Consider the following 19,978-nt stretch of genomic DNA (forward strand, 5'->3'; position numbering starts at 1 on the left):
ACTAACGTCTTCTATTTCTAAGGCGTTTTCATGTTAAAAAATGTCAAAGGGGTAACGAGATCAGCCCTAGCCTGTCATTTTACCTCCCCCCCAGGTTATCTGACACCTCTGCTATTGTGCTTGACTTTATTCAGTAAGGACACCTTACATTCCATGACAGTATCTAAAGGATTCTTTACCTGAAATGACCCCTCTTTTTTCCACTAAAGCGGGCATGAAAATGACCAATAGCCTAGTTTCATCACGCACTGTAATGTTTGGCCTAATGAGATAAGTATGCATCACACAGCAGTATGAAAGAAAGGCTTGTATTTGATTTCATTGGGGCATTCATTCCAATGACGGTGGAATTCTGTTAGTGACAATCAGACTTTTGGCAGAGTTGCTCGATCATTGCTTGTTCTGTTTTTTTCTTCTTCACTGGAGAAAATCAGTGAGGCAGCTCCAGCGCTGGTCGGCTGCCCAGAGAGCACAGTTTGGTGGGGCTCTCATGTTACTTCACCCTGGCTCAGTACAGGCTGTTTTATCAATCCACTCAACCATGATGGCTGCCTCTCCGCCCCCCCCCCCCACCCCCCCTCTCAGGACTCAATTAATGGAACTTTATTTCAATACCGTAGATTTCATTTGGCATTTGTGTCCTTGTAGAAGGAAGGTAAACAAATTGCTGGCAGAAACAGAATCAATACACCACATAGTCACAGTAATTGTTTTTTTGAAAATCCCCCAAGAAATAAATTCATCTTAAGGTACTTTAAAGTCTTTTTGAGTGCTCGAGTAGACCTTGATGGAATATTTGGAAACGTTCCCAATGTAGTACTTCTCACATTAACACCACATTCTGTGTCTGACAGCTTTACACTACAGTGTCAATAACGATATGGAAAAATGACAGATCTGCACACTAGCAGATGAAATATGCAGAAAGTTTTGGTCCTGAGGAAGTTATTAACAGACCTACAGACCCTGTAAGCCTGTATCAATCTACACTATTTTCTCTCTCCATGCCAACTAGGTTTGACTGGAAATGCGTAGCAGATGTGAAGGTTGCGGTAGATATCAAAATGTTTACCAGTTGATGTAAACATGGCCTACTTTCGACTAGGCAAGCCAGATTCCATTGCAGCCACGGAGCAGATAGGACACGCCACTCTGCTATTGGCTAAAATATACAGTTGTCAGAAAATATTAACTGATGAAAGACGGTCGAGGGGGTGGGGGGGATTGGGGGGGGGGCAGCAGCAGTCAGAGCAGCATGATTGGTCAGTTATCTGTGGCATTCATCTTCTCTGGGGCTTGTTTAAAGCAGACATAATACAGAGGCATGGCTGGCTGACTGACTCACCGCTCTGCTCTGCTCTCCCTGGCCTCTCCCTCAGGCCCCGGGGGCTGTGAGGAGCTGCTGAAAGGAGGAACAGCCTTATCTCCCCAGAGGAAACAGTGGAGGATTTCACCTCAGATCGGGCTGAGATTACACCCAGCTCCTCTGGTTATGCAGATCCCTTGTCTTATTATTGTCCTTCTTTGGATAAGGAGTTGACTAGTAGGGGATGGAGGGGGGGGGAATCTTGCTCCAAGCATAAGTAGGCCCTAGTTGATATGAATGGTTTTTCTGACTCGTGCTTACCTACTCTGTGCTGTCAGAGAGTAATGCTTTCAACTCCACCCAAGATAAAATACTGAGCCCTTAAGGAAAGACAAGTATAGTAGAATGCGTTTGGTTTCCTGATGACTTCAGATGGCCCCTGAGCGTTGACGAGACTAAACTCCTACACTGTAGCGTTTGTTTATATTTGAATGAGTTCTAGAGAGAGCAATGGCCTGCTTTGAACTGTTTTAGTAGTTGTGACTTGTGATTAATCTGTTCTGCCACTCTCTCTCCCTCTTTCTCTTTCTTACTCTTTCCAACATTGTAGCACTGGTTTCTATTTAAATGAGTTCTAGAGAGAGCAATGACCTGCCTTGGAGCAGTTTTAGTAGTAGTGACTTGTGATTAATCTGTTCTGCCTCTCTCTTTCTCTTTCTTTCTTTCTTTCTCTCTCTCTCTCTCTCTCCCAGGTCTCTATGTGCTGCTGTAAACATCTACTACCTGGCCTGCTCTGGCTGCCATATAAACTGTTCCTACGTCCTCTTCAGCAACAAGATAGCGTTCCTCATGGACCTGCTGCTACATCAGCTAACAGTAAGTGTCCTCTCACCTCATAATTTCTCTCATTTTCAGTATTATGCTGCATTCATGACAAGTCGGAAACTCAGAACCTGCGAGTTAAAATCAAAGTATGTTATTTGCGGAGAGCTTCCTGTTGGTTGTTTCTGATACTCTCCAAGTGGGAAGCTTGCGTATCATCTTTCTACAACCAGTTTCCAAGTCTGACATTTTTCGAGTATCCAAGTTACGACATGTCATGAAGGCACCCTTATTATTGACAAGCTAACGCTTACTCCAAAAGTATATTTACTAATTGAGCATGGTGGAAATGTAAGTGTCATTTATGGGATTTGATACATGTGTACCAAGGACATAAGATGTGTGTACAGCGTCACTGAACACCGTGTGACTGTGTCACTCATAAAAAAAATAAAAAGACCTGGCATGATGAGAAGTAATTATTTTTGTGTGATTAATCCCTCTCAGTGTTTCCGCCTCTATAAACTCCCCTGTCAGTGTGCAGCGCTGTGAGTGCTGGGAAACCATGGCCTCATTACAGCCGGCCTCCTGTTCCTGGCACAGTGTTAATAAAAGACAGAGTGAGCCACACACTAGCTAGCTAGCTAGCTAGCTAGTTTCAGAAACTCTGGCCCCGCCACGCAGATGCTTCTGGCCTGGTCTCCGGGAATGAGAGAGAGCAGTCAGGCAGCACGGCGTGTTACATGTCAGCCCATATCCTTCAGCACTCTCTCAGAGACTGTAAACATCAGGCCACTCCAAACATCTAACGGTGGCGGCTGCCTGCACACTACACAGACAGGACAAGGCACAGACATGGGCTGTGGTACATGCATGAACCCTATTGGGGCTTCCTTCTCCCAGCTCTGAGTTCCAATCCAAAGCAGTCATATTTCCTGAGGGGGGGGGGGGGGGGGGGTGAAGCCTGTACACTTCAGTTTATATAAAACATATCCCAGCAGCTGCTCTGACGACTGACATGTTGAACAGCACAACGGCAACTTTTTCTTGATGTTTTAGATCCTGGAAAAGATGAGCCTCATGAGTAGTCCATGAATAAAAAAAATGGTTTGTGTGTGTTGCCGTTGTCCATCTTGATTGTAAATGTATTTGGACGTGTGGTGATCAAAGATCCTGTGTGTGTGTGTGCGTGAGTGAGTGTGTGTGTGTGGGGGTAGTGCTGCCGTCTGTGCCTGTCCCCCTTTAATTAGATTTGTGGAGAATGTTGGTGGATTTACTAACCCTGTCAGCATGTTGCCCTAACCATTAGTCTAAATGAGATGTTTTCAGGGGTTTTACCTGACCCTCTCCTTATTTCTACAGCTAAACCAAAACCTCTCCACGCATGCCAAAATGTCACTTGACTGCATTCCCCCCTTTCAGATAACTTAGCCTCTGTCACTGTTGAGCATCGCTTGGCTCTTCCCTAGACTTGTTTGTTTACAAACCCTTAACCATCCAGCTCAGAACAAGGGACCGGCTCCTCAGTCAACCCCCTCTGTTGTGATGCATGGATCAGGGGGGTATTTGGTTTATGTACCACAGTGCATGGTAAATATTGAACACCCTCCTGCTACTGTAGCGCCGGTAGTGTCAGTATCCGGTTGGCTTGCTGTGTTATCAGGGAGCACCTCAGAGACCTCTCATATGGCAGCAGTCTGGCACGACACCAGTAACCATGTCACACTGGCTGTTAACCACCAATTTATGGCCCAGAGCTGATGAATAATAAAGTGACACAAGTGTTTGTTATTTATGCCACACCATATCAGGATTCCAACCCATACAAATACAAACGGCCTGTGGGAGGTATACCAAAAGATGTGTGTGGGGGGGCGGGGGTATTTAGTTTGCTGCCTCAAGTCTTAATTGAATGTGTTTTAAAATGCAGGCTGAGGTTTAAATGACCTCTGTCTTTTGTTGAGTGCCTATCATATTGTGGTGGATAGCACAGCAACCAGGTATTGAGTGACTGCACAGGTAGAAACCTGTACTTTGTTGTGTGAAACCTTTGCACACCTTCGCTTGTTTCAGGTTCTCAGAGTGAAACAAATAAAGGGAGAAAAAGGACCTGTACTTTGACATACTTAAAGGACACTCAACTCCCGGTTGACCACATTGTGTCTCTTCCTCAGCTGTACGTCCCGGATGAAGACAAGTCCATCTTTGGGCGCAGTGTGAACAAGCAGGTGTTTGAGGGTCTGACCACGGGTCTGCTGCAGACCTGCGCTACCGTCCTGGGCCTCCTGAGACCCCACGTCCCTGAGAGTGGTCGAGGGGACGCCCCTCGCATCTGCTCCCCAGACACCAAGACCAAGACCTCCACCACAGAGCCCTTCAACACCCGCGCACAGGACCTCATCAGGTAGCGACTCTCTTCCTCTCCTCCCTCCTCCTTTAGTGGTGCTCTCCTCCCCTCCCTCCCCCTTCTCCCTCCTCCTTTCTCCCTCCCTCCCTCTCCCACCACACACTGATCTCGCGATGCTCCCCTCCTTCCCCCTTCTCCCTCCTCCTTCTCCTACCACATTTACCAAAGACCAAATGTCAACTCCGTTGGAGACCAGTTATTTGCCTTTATTTCCTCCTTGCCAGGTCTTTGAGTGAGGGTGAGAGAGAGAGCGATTGTATTTTGGCACCTGACCAAATAGTTATTTTTCACACAATCTTTAAGAAAATTTATTCCTTGAAGAATTCAGTTTTTTTTTTTTTTTTTTGATTTGGCAACGTTAACACTAAAAAATTGAACACTCCTGGAAGGTTGCAACATTCCGTTGAACCTGGCCTTGGCTTGAGCAGCAGCAGCAGCAGCAGCAGGGTCTGTGTGAGGCTGAGCAGTAGGAGGAAGACTGTGTCCGTCTGGGCGTTCAGGGATGTGAGGAAAGGCAGGCCCAGGACTTCAGGAAGAGTGCCGTCTTCCCACCATCCCTCCCACGGCCCATGATTCATCTGACCAGACCAGCTGCACCAGCCCAACACTCTCATACAATGACCCAGTCGTAACCCTGGAGACAGGGGAGAGCCTGAGAAAAATGGTGTCGTCAGACTAGTAATCCCCCGCTAGGAAGGGAAGATTTACCTCAACTGCCTCCCATTGTGTATAGGATAGTGGGGAAGGACATTACATCTCAACAAAAAAAAAAGTTGTAATTTTCGCAACACTTTCCCATTATGGCTAACTATAGATCACACCAGGTCAGGGAGAGAACCTCCTAGAATTTCCTTCCCTATTCCTCGTTTCTCATTACCTCTCACTCACACGGGGGGGCTTTGTAGTGTACTCTTCAACCTAAATGTATAGAATCATGTAGCTCATGAGTTGAGACAAACAGGGAGGGGGGGCCAAGACCGAACACGAAAAGAGCTTTTCAAACAAAAGAGTGTGTGGCCGGCACATTCTGCTTTAACGCGGTGTGTGGAAAGTTCCTTTCAGCCCTTCGTGAAGCTGAAGAAGAGGATCAAGTCATAACAAGGGACTGTGGTTCAAGTGTCAGGTGACCTATTGTGGAGGTTTTAAAAAAAAAAAGAAAAAAAAAGGAGTAATTACCTGCCTTGAGAGGAGACCCCCATTTTGAGTGACAGTTGCAACAAAGCATGATATGTGCAGGAGCCAGTTGGAGGGTAGGAAGTGGAGAGACTGTAAAGGGGGTGTTGTGTGTGTGTGTGTGTGTGTGTGTAGAACGGTGACAAGCTTCCTGACTGAGCAGTGGGTCTTGTCTGTTACACTGGGAGGTCTTGTGATTGACGGCTGAGCCTCCCTGTCCGTCCCTGTGGTGGGCCTGGGGGGGGGGGGGGGGGGCGGAGGTGGGAGAGAGGCATACCTGAGCTGTGTGTGTGAGACAGGCAGCCTCAGGTCAGCAGACTGTCAGGGGCCCAGCGCCCGGGCTGGCACAGGGGGGCACAGCAGCCCTCTAATGACTCTATTACCAGTGATTTGTGGCTGAATGAGCCGAGGGAACATTATCGTGAGACCTGTCATTGGGGAAGACAAATTGGAGATATCACAGTAATAACATAGAGTCCGGAGGGCTTAGGTGAGATATTCGGTTACAACAGGGTTACGCTCAGTGAGGTCCTTTGTTTGAAATATGTTTTTGAGCCCATATTAAATAATTAGTCTCATTTCAGGATTTTAGCCCGTTGTTCGTTTTCTCCCCCTCTGTGAATTCACTCTCGTTCCCCCTCTGTTTCGTGTCCCTCCTCAGCTACGTGGTGAACATGGGGTTGATTGACAAGCTGTACGGCTGTTTCCTGTCCGTCCAAGGCCCGGTGGATGAGAGTCCCAAGATGTCCGCCTTCCTCCAGCAGGCTACCGCTCTGCTGCACGGCATGTGCAAGATGTGCTTCGCTGTGACCGGACGGTGAGTAGCATGACCCACTCTAGATATTCCTGTGATCTCTCGCACGCAAGTACGCACACACGCACGCGCACACACACACACACACACACACACACACACACAAATGTACAGACACACACAGATACACACAAAGACATACACACAGACAAACAGAGAGACATACAGACACACACACAAATGTACAGACACACACACATACACACACAAATGTACAGACACACACAAAGACATACACACACAAATGTACAGACACACACACATACACACACAAATGTACAGACACATACACAGACATACACACAGACAAACAGAGGGACATACACACACACACCTTTCTGCATGTCTATCGACAGCAGTGACTCACTCACTGCTGGTGCTTTAATGTTAGGGCTTCCATAAAGACCGGTTGTTGTTCAAACAAAGACACTGCCACCTTTACAATCACACAGTCCTTCCTTTAAGCTCGCGGAGCCATCGCCACCACTAGTGATGGAGATAGGCATCTACTTGACCCCGGCGCCCTGTCACTCACCATAAACCCTAGCCTCCAGCACCCAAAAGCCCACCCACGTGTGTCACCGTGACCTCTGCGAAGACAGGTTCAGTGGCGCCGCTGACAGAGGCTAAGCACACAGCCACAGGGTGGGACCATTACACCATTACTCTATATACGCACACTCGCACACTCTCACACACACACACACACACACACACACAGAGGCAATACTGGGAATAGTTCTCTCATGGATGACAATGACAATCTTCAGCACACATCTTACACACATTAGGTCCTTGTCCTTCGTTGCGTCACTGTTCATTTATGGAAGGAAATAGTGAATTCTTTAGACCATACGTAAAGTTCTTCTTCTGCCCCAAGTACTATGAGTCTGTTATTACATCCTGCCATTTTAAGACAGCCTTGCCAGTGTATCGCTTCTGTATAGTCGAGCGTTTGCTCCTACAGTCGATCCTGTGACGACATTCTGACTGTAGCCCTGACTGTACCGTAGCACCCAGCCTGCTCCTGTAGCCCTCCAGCTGCTGTGTGTGCTGTAACAGTGGCCAGCTGCTTCACACACACACACACACCAGCACTGGGGAGTGTTGCTCTGCTCTGCTCCGCTCCGTCCGGTGTCACTGAATATCTGTGGGAACACACAAGCACGGTACCTCACTTCTTTAATGAGCAGACTAAGCAGTGTTGTGTCATTATCAACACCCCGCTAATCCAGCCAACTATCTCCCATTCTGGCAGTATCCCCCCCCCCCCCCCCCCCCATGTTGTATATTTGAGAATGTGCACCATGGGTTTTGGAATATCCTTGCCACGCCAGTTGCTGCGTTAAGGGATTTATCTGGCATTAGAGGCCATGTTCTTGTCGAGCTACAAATTTCCGCACAGAGCTGTTGGCCAACGTCAAGTAACAGCATGCACAGTGGGTTCCATCCAGGGGTCAAGCGGCCTCGATTCTTTGGCTGCAAATCATAGCTTGTGCAGCAACAGCAGTGGCGTTCTTAAATTGCCTGTCAGCGCTGGCTTACGGCTCTTGGTGGGTTTGCATGCATCATCATTTTAAAAACAATTGGCAATTTGATTTGAGATTTTTTATTTTTTTTTCCTAATGACATTGCCTCTGATTTTAGCTACGCAAATCCGGTTTGATTGAAAACTCTTTTTTGTGTGTCACTCCGTCTCCTAGCTGAAGGGAGCGTGTTTTTATTACGGTGCTTACAGTATGACCTATTACAGACAGACTGTTCAAGACAGTTAGATTTTTAGCACTAGTCTCTCCATGGAGGTTTCCATTCACTGAAGCCTTAAAGGGAGGGGGCAGCTAAAGCACTCTCAGTGACCTCCTCCTCCGTCTCATCAGTTTTATGTCCTGGCTCTGTTCTCACCTGTGATGTGTGCTGAGAGTATGATGTTACCAATCCCTTTAATCTGCAGGGCGGCGTCCTGGCTGAGACACACAAACAACGCTGCTTTAGATCCTGTAAGGTGGACCTTAATTAAATGGGCTTCAGCACACAGCACCGTGCCAGAATACTCTCTGCTATGGAACCGATGCCATGAGCTGTCAGAGTGACTTCCAAGTTTCTGTGATCATTATTTCTGCCCAGCTTGGAGGAGCACAGAGAAGGACACTCCAATTCCAAGATGTTTAAAAAAAAAACAGACTCAGTCACCTACTTCTCTGTCTGTGTTTGTGGTGGTAATGACCCCACAATCGTGTCTAATTCAGTGAGCTACGCTCTGTCCTCATTTCCCTAACTGCATAACTGAGCATATCGTAAACCCCTTCTCACAGCCCCCACAGCCCTCAGCTCCAACGTAACTCTTCCTTAATGAATGTAACCAGTTAAGTCACTTCAACCCAATAGGCATTCATCTGAGGGGACAGTCCTGGTCTAGCAAGTAAATCTAGAAGCTCCAGGGACCAGACTGCCTTCATCCTCCATCCTGGGTCTCCTGCTCAGTGCGGTTTAGAGAGCAAGCCAACAGGTTCTCAGGTTCAGAGGCTTTCAGCTGGTTGTCAAAACCCTCGGGTAGCTCACAGCAGTTGTTGACCGCCAGCTGAAGGGCTATGTTGGGAAGTCCACTTCAGCTTAATTTAGAATGAAAGGGAAAGTCAGGGATATGTTTTTTAAACAAGGGGAAAATTCACCGACCGACCGACTGAAAGGGGAGCGGATTAGTGACCAATTAGGAGGTCGCAGATCTGATAATGTGGAATGTTGTCTCTTGTGGTCTTTGTGTTGGCGTTGAGTAAAACTGTGTGCCAACTTTTATTTCCCCCATATGATGGGGTGTTGGGGGGGGGGGGGGGGGGGAGAACGATCACATGACATGTTGTGTCTTCCCCAGCTCTCCCAGTATATTTGACAACAAGCGCCAGGACCCCACTGGGCTGACGGCCATGCTGCAGTCCACAGACCTGGTGGGCGTGGTGCACACGCTCTACTGCATCCTGCTCCACAGCTCCTCCCTGCCTGAGCCGGCTGCCCAGAGCCCACAGGAGCCCTACGCCTCCGGGGTCATCCAGGTGTCCCTGCAGGGCCTCCGCTTCCTCAACAGCTTCGCTCTGCTTGACCTGTCTGCCTTCCAGGTAAAACACACACTTACTATTACATACACATACACACACGCACACAAACTTTTATCTCTCTCTCTCTCACACTCTCTCTCTGTCTCTCACACACACACACACACACACACACAACTTTGATCTCTCTCTCTCTCTCACACACACCAACCAACCACAAACTGGTCTTACGGGTCAGTGTGGATGTCCTATGCCAAACACATTCCACAGCGTGACATTCTGAATAGGGGGGGGCCATGAAAAGGTCTCATCACCAATGCGTCCCTGCTCAACAGTTTGATTAACTAGCCTCCTTGTGTCCCTGTGCACAAGCGTCATCCAGCACACAAATATCCCCTCCTCTCTTCCTGGCAGCAACAGGCCCCATGTGCAACTGATCTGGCAGAGACCAGGTCTCTAACCAGAGCTGCCATTAGAAGAGGAGTGTTTCTCCTCAGGATAAAGCTGACCTCTCTGACATAAACACGCACGTCCACTGACCCGGGGTTAGCTGCCGAGGTTAAACGGAACACAGTGGGTCAGCAATGCGGATGGACCTGAGCGATTAGTGCTGTTCCCCACAGCCATACATTACCGCCTCTGATGAAGGGGGGGGGGGGGGGGGGTGACAGCTTCACTGTTCTAAGTCACCGTATAAACAGAAAGGTGTGAGGCAGGAAGTGGGAGAGTTATTAATTATTTTAATGTCTTTTGGGGTAATTACACTGAAGCCTCTCTCTCTCTTTCTCTTTCTCTCTCTCTTCTCCCGCCATGCTGAGGCTATTCAAAACAGCTGGAAGCATTTCGGTGCCAACGTTTTTATGAACATTTTAAATAATATTTCTTTGTGGCCTGACGTTGTAATCACCTTGTGGTTCAGATTACACCACAGCGGCTAATAAGCACTACCCTGGAGGCTGAGCTGAACTCCTCTCTACTCTAGTTGGCTGTTCTACTGCAGCATCAATGACCAACAGGGTTAGCGTGTTGGAGGTCATTTCAAATGAGAGAGACTGTATTTGTGATGGATCTCTAATGGGTGTGTATGTGTCTCTTTTTTTTAATTTTTTTTATCTAGGTGATTTTAAAATCAGGTCTTGATATTCATTGACACTAAATCGTCAACCTTTTTGGTGCTTTATTAAGAGTTCACGTTTTATTCAACCATCACATTCATTCACAAAAAAATAGCTCCATTTATCTCTGTTATGTTTCAATTGCCATTATTCACCTCAGTTTCCCCAAACAGATAACATGTATGGTTACAAGGGTGTCAGATGGATATGTTGCCAGAGTGCAGGCTGTTATACAGACACGTGTAGACAGCAGGGATCAGCCTGTCTGATAGCAGGACTGGGCCACTCAGGTACTGCTGAATATGGGGCTGTTGTTTACCTCCAACCCTCATACACCCACATTTGATTCCAGTGTTTTCACTGTCTAGCCCGTGGTGCTCTGTCATACTGACATGTTTAATAAATACTGTCTGTGGGCCACTGATAGCATCTCATCTTGGGGGGGAGGATTTGGTGGGGGGGGGGGGGGGATTGGGGTTCCTATGGTATAGGACCCCCTGCTCTGAGGACTGGGGAGACCCCCCTAGCAGAGTCCACACTGTACACACACCACACCACGCCACTCAACTCCCCTTCGCAACTAGAGCACACACATCCCTCTCTCCACTTCTCATTTAGTATGTCTGGTCTTTGAACCTCCCTTTTTATACCAATGATATAATTTATCGTCCCTTCCACTCGTTTCCTTGCCTCCTGAAGTGTTTTTTTTTAATTGCTCTTAGACCATTAACTCTGTAGATTGGGTGTATATCTCCGGTGTCTGCTGTTGAGTGTTTTGTGGTGGCAGCAGTCAACACCCCTGAGACACCCCCAGACCCTGATGTTCCTGTGGTGTTTTTAGTCTGTTCTAGGAGCTGAGGGACTCTCTCTCGCCTTCCGCCACATAGTGAGCTCCCTGCTGTGGTACTGTTCCCAGCACTCCGCTGACGAGCTGCTCCATGAGGTCATCATCTGTGTGGGATACTTCACCGTCAACCACCCTGACAACCAGGTAAACAATTACCCATGCACTTACTGAACCGAAATAATAATAATAAAAAGAATGTTTTGTTTAGTTGTTATTTAATTAATGTTTTAGTTTTCATTATTGCTCATTGTTCCATGAACATTGCTTAGATTCATTCATGTGTGAAGTGTGTGTATAAGGTGTGCTTTCTCTTTCAGAAAAGTGACAATGTGAAATGAAGTGGTTTTGTCAGTTGGATCAACCGGTCCATAATACCTCTGTCTCCTTTCTTAGGCTATATGATGGTAGTTTATCTTCAGGTAGAGGCGGGGAGTGGTGAATACAATAGCAACAAAAGGCCCCCTTTTTAAAAGATTCATGCGTTGCCACCTCTGTGCTGTCGGGCTGTGTGTAGCCTATTGTCCCTCAGAGTGGCGCGGCCCATTGTTCCCTCCCTCTACCTCTGTGTGTCTGTGTGGGCCTGGCCTGCCGCTCAGGCTACTGAACCCCTGGTTGTGAGCAGGATGTGATGAAGCAGACTTGGCTGCTGTGTAATTGGCTGTCATGCATGGTCTGTCTAGCAGGCTCCTGAGCAGCCGTGCACCCTGCTACAGTTGGCCAGGCTTTAGTTAAGTGAAGCCTGACCCTCAGCCCCAGCAGAACAGCTTCAGCTCAAAACCACTGCCTATGTCTAGAATGTCCTCACAGGCATGGTCAACCCCCGCAATTTATAGGCTGATTACAGATTCTAATTTCCAGGATATTTTAGTTCTAATTAAAGAATCTGCCATTTTATTGCACTTCAGTTCTCCTCCACTGCTCCTATCCAATTTAATTATTCTGATGTATGTAATTAGCATTTCTTGGCCATTGTGGGCCAAATTTGCATATTATATTGGATAATTGAATGAGGACTGATGATTGAATTAGGGTGGTGACAGATGATTGGGCTTTTGTACTCACACTGCAAAGGTAACAGAACATCCAGTCCAGGGCTTGCAGCTTTTGCATATTCATTTCTGCTCGGCGCACTTTGCTAATTTGAAATGTCCTAATGCAAAGGCTTTCCAACCTGTGACTCCCATCCAGGACACAAGCTTCTGGGAAATTAGGAAAGATCTTATTATGCCTTTTTTTTCTAAATTTACCCTATGGACTCATTCAGAATGATAACTAGTAGTATCATCAGGGTGTGAGATTGTTTGTATTGTTTACTGTCTAGGTGTGAGGGGAGGGAGGGAACTAGAAAGGCTCTCTTGCGCCCCTCACAGAGCTGATGCTTGCCAGTGGCACCAGTCCTGGAACATGTCCATGTGAGCTTTGAGGAGAATGGATGCATTAGAGGAGAATATAGCTTTAGCTTTTCTCAGGCTAATGTAAGCATTGGCAGAGCACAAAAGGCAGCGTGACCCGAGGCCTGTGTGGTCACACACAGACTGCTGATTCACTGTCGGCACACCAGCCTTTGTTTATACGTGTGCTCCAGAAATGATGCTCATAAAAAGCAGAACTTTGAAGAAGCAGGACGTGGAGTGATCTATTCTCCCTGCTCCAAGGGTATGAATAATTAACCCTGTCACACAAAAAGCCATTGCGAGAGTGACATATGTAGCCTTGTGTGTTTTTAAGTGTGTTTCTGCTCATGAGGTCATGTAGCCATATGTTTCATTGTCTGCTAGGAGAGCCCAAGGAGACAATTATACACATAAAAACAGGCTAAATGAAGCCTATTTTGTAACTGACATGTTCTTTGTCTCTTGAAGGGATACAGTATATACCGGTAAGCTCCCTTCGCCTGTCTTTCTCGCCAGATGTACCATGATTCATTTATGTGAATCATTCATGTGTTTTGCAATGACAGAACTGTAATTGCTTGAGCTGTAAGGCTTTTGACATGTTAACCCAGAGTCCTGGCTTTGCTTGCTTTCCATTAGAGTACCAGCACTTGTGACTTGTGTATGGAGGTCTTAAGAAACTGTTGCTCTCCCTCATTCATGGAAAATGGTTACACACACACACACACACGAAAAGGTATGCAAATGTATCTCATTTCATGACCAGAGTATGGAAAGTTTTCAATGGTCAAATTGAATTTCCCAAATGTACTTGAATTCTGATTAATCTGCCCTAATTCTTGCCTGCCTTATTTTATCCTTAGTATGTCAATTTTAAAGGCTACTGTAAAACAGAGAAACAGGCAGCTTGTGAACTGCAGGTCTATTCCTAGACTGAACATCCCACACACATCTCCACACACCACCAGCCTCATCTCCAGGGGAGCCCCCCCCCCCCCCTCCCCTCCTCCTCCTCCCCCTCCTTCCCATTCTCTACGAGGGCGTTTCCTCTGCCCCGCAGGCCCAAGCCAAGCTCTGGGGCCTGTAATCCCTGTTAAACTGATGTTGAAACCATCCCTTCAACAGTCCATTACTGCCAAGACAACCAAACCCTCATCGCCTCCGGGGGCGAGTGTGGCTCGTGCAGACCATTGGGAGCCAGAGCAAGCTGGGGAATGCACACTGTGTATCATACCCTTGAGTAAACAGAGGCAGGGAGACGGAGAGACACTCACTACTGGTGACTGGCAGGAGAGGGCCTGATTGTTAACTCTGGAGATGATTTACAGACTCCTTCAAGGGTGAACTCAGGTGCAACTGACTTAAGTGTAGTCGAAGACATTTTTATCCTCGTTAAACCTTTCAGAAAGAAGTTCAGTCAGCCCCCCCTTTAGTAGTTATTCCAGTCGAGACAGTTTCAGAGCAGAATAGTATCAGTTAGGATCTAGGATAGAATGTCAACGTCAACATAAATCTGGAATGATTAGACGTTATTTGGCAACAGTGCCATCTAAAAGTCAGTGTGTGTCGCCATCTGATTGTCTGAAGACAGTTTGCAATAGTGTTCGGTACACATATCAATAAACTGTCGGTAAGTGGGTCTTTTCCTGAGGACTGTGTATTTCCTCTGATGTGCTGTACTCCTCTCTCTTATCAGTGCTTTGGTAACTACTATGGTTCCTCCCGGGTGTAGAGGGAGGATGGAGAGGATCTGGTTTGTGTTGCGGGCCAGAGACTCAGATTTGTGGTCCTGTTTTAAGGCTGAAGCATCCTGGTTCTTCTAGCAGAGGTGTTGGGGCTATCTAGACAACGCGCTGAACAGAGTGTCCCCCACGCATCCAGGACTGCCTTGCATTTCCAATTCCGAAAGCAAAGTTATTTCAGTAGTAGAGTAGAGCTAGATTGCTACATTGTATGTTAATTCCGAAATGAGTGTCCATTGTCTTCTCTCTGTACTGAATTAAACTGCTCAACCTGGTTTCCACTTCAACTTGGGCTTTCCCGAGGACTTTTTGTTGGTGTTTCGGAACATTAACTTTACACACTCTTTGTTGTCAGTGAACAGCGAGGTAGTTATGTAATGGAGCGTCATAAAAACGCTGCCCTGTTTGAAAACTCCAGGTCTCTGCAGTTAAGAAAGAGCAGAGCTGCTAGGCACTTGAGCTTTACGGGGGCAGTGTTAAACTGGGGGGCCTGATTCATAGCTTCAGACGCTTGCTGCTCCTTTTATGATGTCAGGGTTTGAATAGATACTTCAGTGGACAGGGGAGAGGCTGGACGAGGGCCTAATCCCTGTTTGGAACACCGTTCTGAGCACTGGTATAGCTCTTCACCTAGGAGAGGCCTGGAAAGTTGGCTGTAGACGTGGTTTCTGTGTAACCTCTGGTCCGTTCCTGCCAGCAGGCCTTGCTTTATGTCTCTCTGCAGCGGGCACTTGAGGGTGGACAATTTGTTTAGGCAGCTGAAGATAGAACTGCGTAGTGGAGGATTATGAGATTGCCGTATGATTTGTGGGTAGAATCACTTCGGAGCCTCTGCCCCACCACCCAACATAGACGTTGGACTTAAGTGTTATAATATCCAGCAGCAGGGATTGGAACAACAAATTATTTGTATTATTAATAAATTGTATCTAACAATGCTTTGATGCAAGATTAATTTACCTGGTATCTCATTATTGAATTTATGACTCCGATCTCTGCCAGTTCCTCCTCATGCAGTGTTGCAATGGAAAAGATTGATTCGTGATCAAGGATGTTGTGAACTAAGCACGAAAATCCTCCAAGTATAGCTCCTACACTGAAAATAAGCAGCTCAATTTTTTGAAAACAACCAGATCATTCCCATTTTTTATTTATTTTTTTCTCCAGTGGACAAGCTATGGTGGAGTCAAAAAACTAGCTTGTCTTGCATTCCTTTGGAGAGAACATTAATTGTGACAAAGGGAAGCTACTAGGATTTTTGGTCTCCTCTTAGTGAACATGCATGTTTGCGAGTTCATCTTTGTTAACCTAATCGAGAGTTTGCTTTCGTTGCGTGCCAGGGGGGTCTTAACTCTCTTAAAAAGGCTCTTCAGTGGTTTGTTTTAGCTGGTCAGTGAAGAATCTTTAAACAGACATTAATATGAAATGTCATGGCTTTGAACGCTGCTGTAGAACACAGCTCTGAGGAGTTTCACCTTGAAATGATAAAAGCAGTGAATTATCGCTTTGTTTATCATGCCCTTAAACCTTAAAGTGCATTATCAAAGAGAGAATGCATTGGAAGAGTATTGTTAAGTGTATTTGCAAAATCTTGTAAATCCTCAGAATTTATGTCACTGTGGCCAGGAGACCTCACCCTGCCCTTCTGGTTTGCATTTTAGTTGAGCCCCAGTCCGGCCTTCTGTACCTGTAAAGCAGTGGGGTTTTTCCAGCCAGGATTTACAGTGGTGACCCCCCGGTTTTCAGGGAAGTGCTGATGGCCTTCCCAGGCTCGGGGGAGATGCCCTGAGCATTAGGCCAGGACCTCTTCCTTTGGACCAATCCCCCCTCTAATCAAACTAGGCTGCGAGTGATTTGGTTTTAATATTGGTGGGCCGGATGTAATGGGGTGTGATTGACGGGCACTAGTGAAGGAGAGCAGGATGTCGACCGGGGTGAGAATTCCATTAATGGTATTGCTCATTTCTTAAAGTGGCGGCTGTGAGGCTACAGTGGAGGTCTGCTCACCCTTCTCCCCCACGCCTGCACCCCCCCTGCACTGTGCATGCCCTCTCAACCTGACCTGCACTCACACACACACACACACACACACACACACACACACACACACACAGGAATATGGTATTGAATCAGCTTCAATCTCTCAATGACACTCGTCACAGTTGGAGATGAACCTGTTATGGGGCAGAAGGAGATCTCTTTGATAAAGATGTCAAAGTATCTCTCAATCTTGTTTCCCATTTCCCCCCCATTTCCCAATATCTGAGCAATTACTTGTGGTACAAAGGAAGAGAAAAACTTCCCATCATTGTGTTTTATAGCCTGTAATTGTGTGGTGGGAGGCTATGCCCTCCAGTTCTCCTCCTAATGGGTGTTTGTGTGTTGTTTTAGTGGCATATTTACGTGTGGGAGGGGATGCAGGGACGTGATTTACGACTAGCACTGCCACTGACTTGACTGACTGACTCACCGGCTGGGCGACTGAGTGACTGACTGACTCTGCTCTGTGTGTGTTCCAGGTGATAGTGCAGTCTGGCCGCCAGCCCAGCGTGCTGCAGAAACTGTGTCAGCTGCCCTTCCAGTACTTCAGCCACCCACGCCTCATCAAAGTGCTCTTCCCCTCCCTCGTCTCGGCATGCTACAACAACCCTCAGAACAAGGTCATCCTGCAGCAGGAGATGAGCTGTGTGCTACTGGCCACCTTCATACAGGTAACCCTGTTCATCAAACACATCTGTGACCTTTTGTTATCCTCCTATAGAACAAATGAATAGAGATTTAGTTTAGTCAGTGTTTTTGGTTTGATGTCCATCTCCCTTCAGTGTATTTTCAGCAACTACAGATAAATGAAAGGCTTTTACCAGTGGATTTACTTGCCACTAGTTTAGCCTCCTGTAAACAACCTGTCTCCTCCATCTTCCTCTGACAGCATCCCTGCTACCAAGACTGTTTAGATAAAGATTAGTTCTCGCCCTGAGAGAGACGGGCCATTTTCATTTCATTCAAACAGAGGAGAGATGTATGGTGCCCTGCCCCATGCCGTTATTGATTGTAGAGTAAAGCTACAGAGTTTTGCTACAGCTCCTGGAAAAATAATTTGATCCTGACTCTTTGAACTTCGTGATAATATACACTTATCATGACATCATTGCAAAATGTATGGGAAAAACATCTTCTCTGCCGTCAATGTAAGTTATATAAAGTTCTGATTTTGGTCATAGAGTTTAATGTAAGTCACATGCGTTGTGATTAGCTTGAAGCCCAGTTGTTTGAGATATGGTAAAAGAGATGACACAGTTCCTTGTGGTAACTCCTCCCCCTCCGGCACTTAAGTATTTTTATGCTGTAGAACATTCTGACACATTCTTTCATTTCCCCTAGGACTGTGCCTCAAGTGAGAACCAACCCGATAATAAGACCCAGCAAGGAGGTAGGTTTCCATCAGTTCCATTTTTTCTCTGTGAACTGTACATGATTACTCTGTTTCTTCAACATTTGACTATTTGTGCATGAGAAGGATTCTTAATGTTTACACAAATAGTCTTTATGAAGAAAAGCTGACTTGTGTCCTGTTTCCTTTGATTTGTCTCCCATGCAGAGAAAGCCTCCCAGCTGCTGGATTACTGTGAGCTGTCCAATCGTTTTCCTAGAGACCAGTGGGACTCGGCACTGCAGTTTTTCCTCAAGAAGCAGGAGGACTGATTCAGAGTCACACACTGTACCGTACACACTGACACATACACGCACCACGAAAAACACTACGGAATAAAGACAAGAGACTGCACTCACCTACTCTCCATACTGTTTCATTTAGATCAGAGATCTGCACATGAGCTTTTTCTTTTGAAAGAATGCAGTCTCAAAGCCTTGCCAAAACTCTTGAAATCCTAGAATTCAAGGGGCGAATCCTGAGTCGAAATGCGCGTGTGTAACTCAAACTTTTGTGTAAATCATTCTTTGATGTCCGTGGGACATTTGTTCAAGTTGCGTGCGGGTATCTCGCTTACTCAGCCCCAACTCACGCACAATAATTCTATTCAGTGTCCAAGCTAGTCATATGTTTTGGTGTTGTGTTTCTATTGTGGATAGAATGACAACTTTGTAGAAAAAACTGAGATAATTAAAAGCACTCATAACGGTTATATGACATAATAGTTATATTACATGAACTGTTTATTCGTAACTGTTCTTGATTCCTTTGATTTCATATTCCGGTTAATATGTGAATGACCTGACCAGACTGTTTTCCCTAGTTAACAGGCTTTGTACTGTTTTGTACTCCGATATGTAAGTAACATAGCCTGTGTTTGTTTATTCTGTACATTTTAGCTTAGCTATAAGTATAAGCTATGTTGTTTTTCAAGTACATATATGTTTTTTCCTTGTTCTCTCCTATGTTGTGAAGCACCTTCAAAAATGATATAATTTATTGAATAATTTACATTTCTATATCATTTAATAAATTATTTATTATCATGCATCATTAATGGTCCTTCAATTATTTTCATCTTGACTCCAACTTACACAAGTCTCTCTAATGTACTTGCTGTTCCTCCTCAAGTGACCATATGAAATATTGACTGCAGTCTCTGTGTTGGAAAACGTTCTGCCTGCTGGTATACTGTAGCATATTGTTACATTAGTAGTACTGGTTAGTAGGCTTGTAGTACTGGTTAGTAGGCTATCCCAGGTAGTGAATGAGGAGCTGGGTTGAAACACAATGGCCTGCCCTCCATGTCTTCTGTAGGTCACATCTACTTCAGTGTCTGCCCTCACTTCACCTGTCTGTCTCACCCTGTAGAACACATCCTCATCGTCTTTTAGATTTCAGTGTGTATACAAATGCTGGAGACGCCCAATCAAACTCTTCACGGACCCAATCATAATCAAGTAGATTTGATGGGGGAGATTTTGGAGTATAATTTTTTGTTTAAAATGCTTGCATAGTTAACTGTTTTTTGGTGTATGCAATGCATGGTTAAGCGTTAGTGTTAGTGCATACTGTAGGATCACAAGGTGGCCTTAAACCCACTTCATCTAATATAGTCTCCCGTCAAGTTGTATAAGACGACTACTGGGACTACTTTGATGGATATTACATCAAAACTAAGTGAATGCTAGTATTATTAAAAAAAAAAATCCTTTTTTAATCCACTTTCCACAGCTCCCTCCCTCTGTGGAGGACCTATCATTTCTGTCGCTCTGTCCATATGCTAGGGTTGAAAGTGACGCCTATGAATTCTGCTATGATAAATGGCACAAGATAATTATCAATTACCCTTAACATTGTCATGCTTTGAGTCTCAACTGA

General features: G+C 46.0%; 1 protein-coding gene across 2 annotated transcripts in view; it reads left to right on the forward strand.

Moving 5' to 3' along the window:
- Nucleotides 1-19,137, forward strand: part of scaper (S-phase cyclin A-associated protein in the ER) — a 59,935-nt gene extending 40,798 nt beyond the window's left edge. For both annotated transcript variants that reach the window (XM_083667025.1, XM_083667026.1), the window contains exons 24-31: nt 2,059-2,182; nt 4,303-4,532; nt 6,370-6,525; nt 9,392-9,632; nt 11,526-11,675; nt 17,187-17,378; nt 18,049-18,097; nt 18,266-19,137. In XM_083667025.1, the coding sequence (XP_083523151.1) occupies nt 2,059-2,182; nt 4,303-4,532; nt 6,370-6,525; nt 9,392-9,632; nt 11,526-11,675; nt 17,187-17,378; nt 18,049-18,097; nt 18,266-18,369 (1,246 nt within the window). In that variant the 3' untranslated portion in view covers nt 18,370-19,137. The remainder of the gene's footprint in view (nt 1-2,058; nt 2,183-4,302; nt 4,533-6,369; nt 6,526-9,391; nt 9,633-11,525; nt 11,676-17,186; nt 17,379-18,048; nt 18,098-18,265) is intronic.
- The last annotated feature ends 841 nt before the right edge of the window (nt 19,138-19,978 follow it).

Source organism: Argentina silus (assembly GCF_951799395.1).
Source record: "Argentina silus genome assembly, chromosome: 3".
Taxonomy (NCBI): domain Eukaryota; kingdom Metazoa; phylum Chordata; class Actinopteri; order Argentiniformes; family Argentinidae; genus Argentina; species Argentina silus.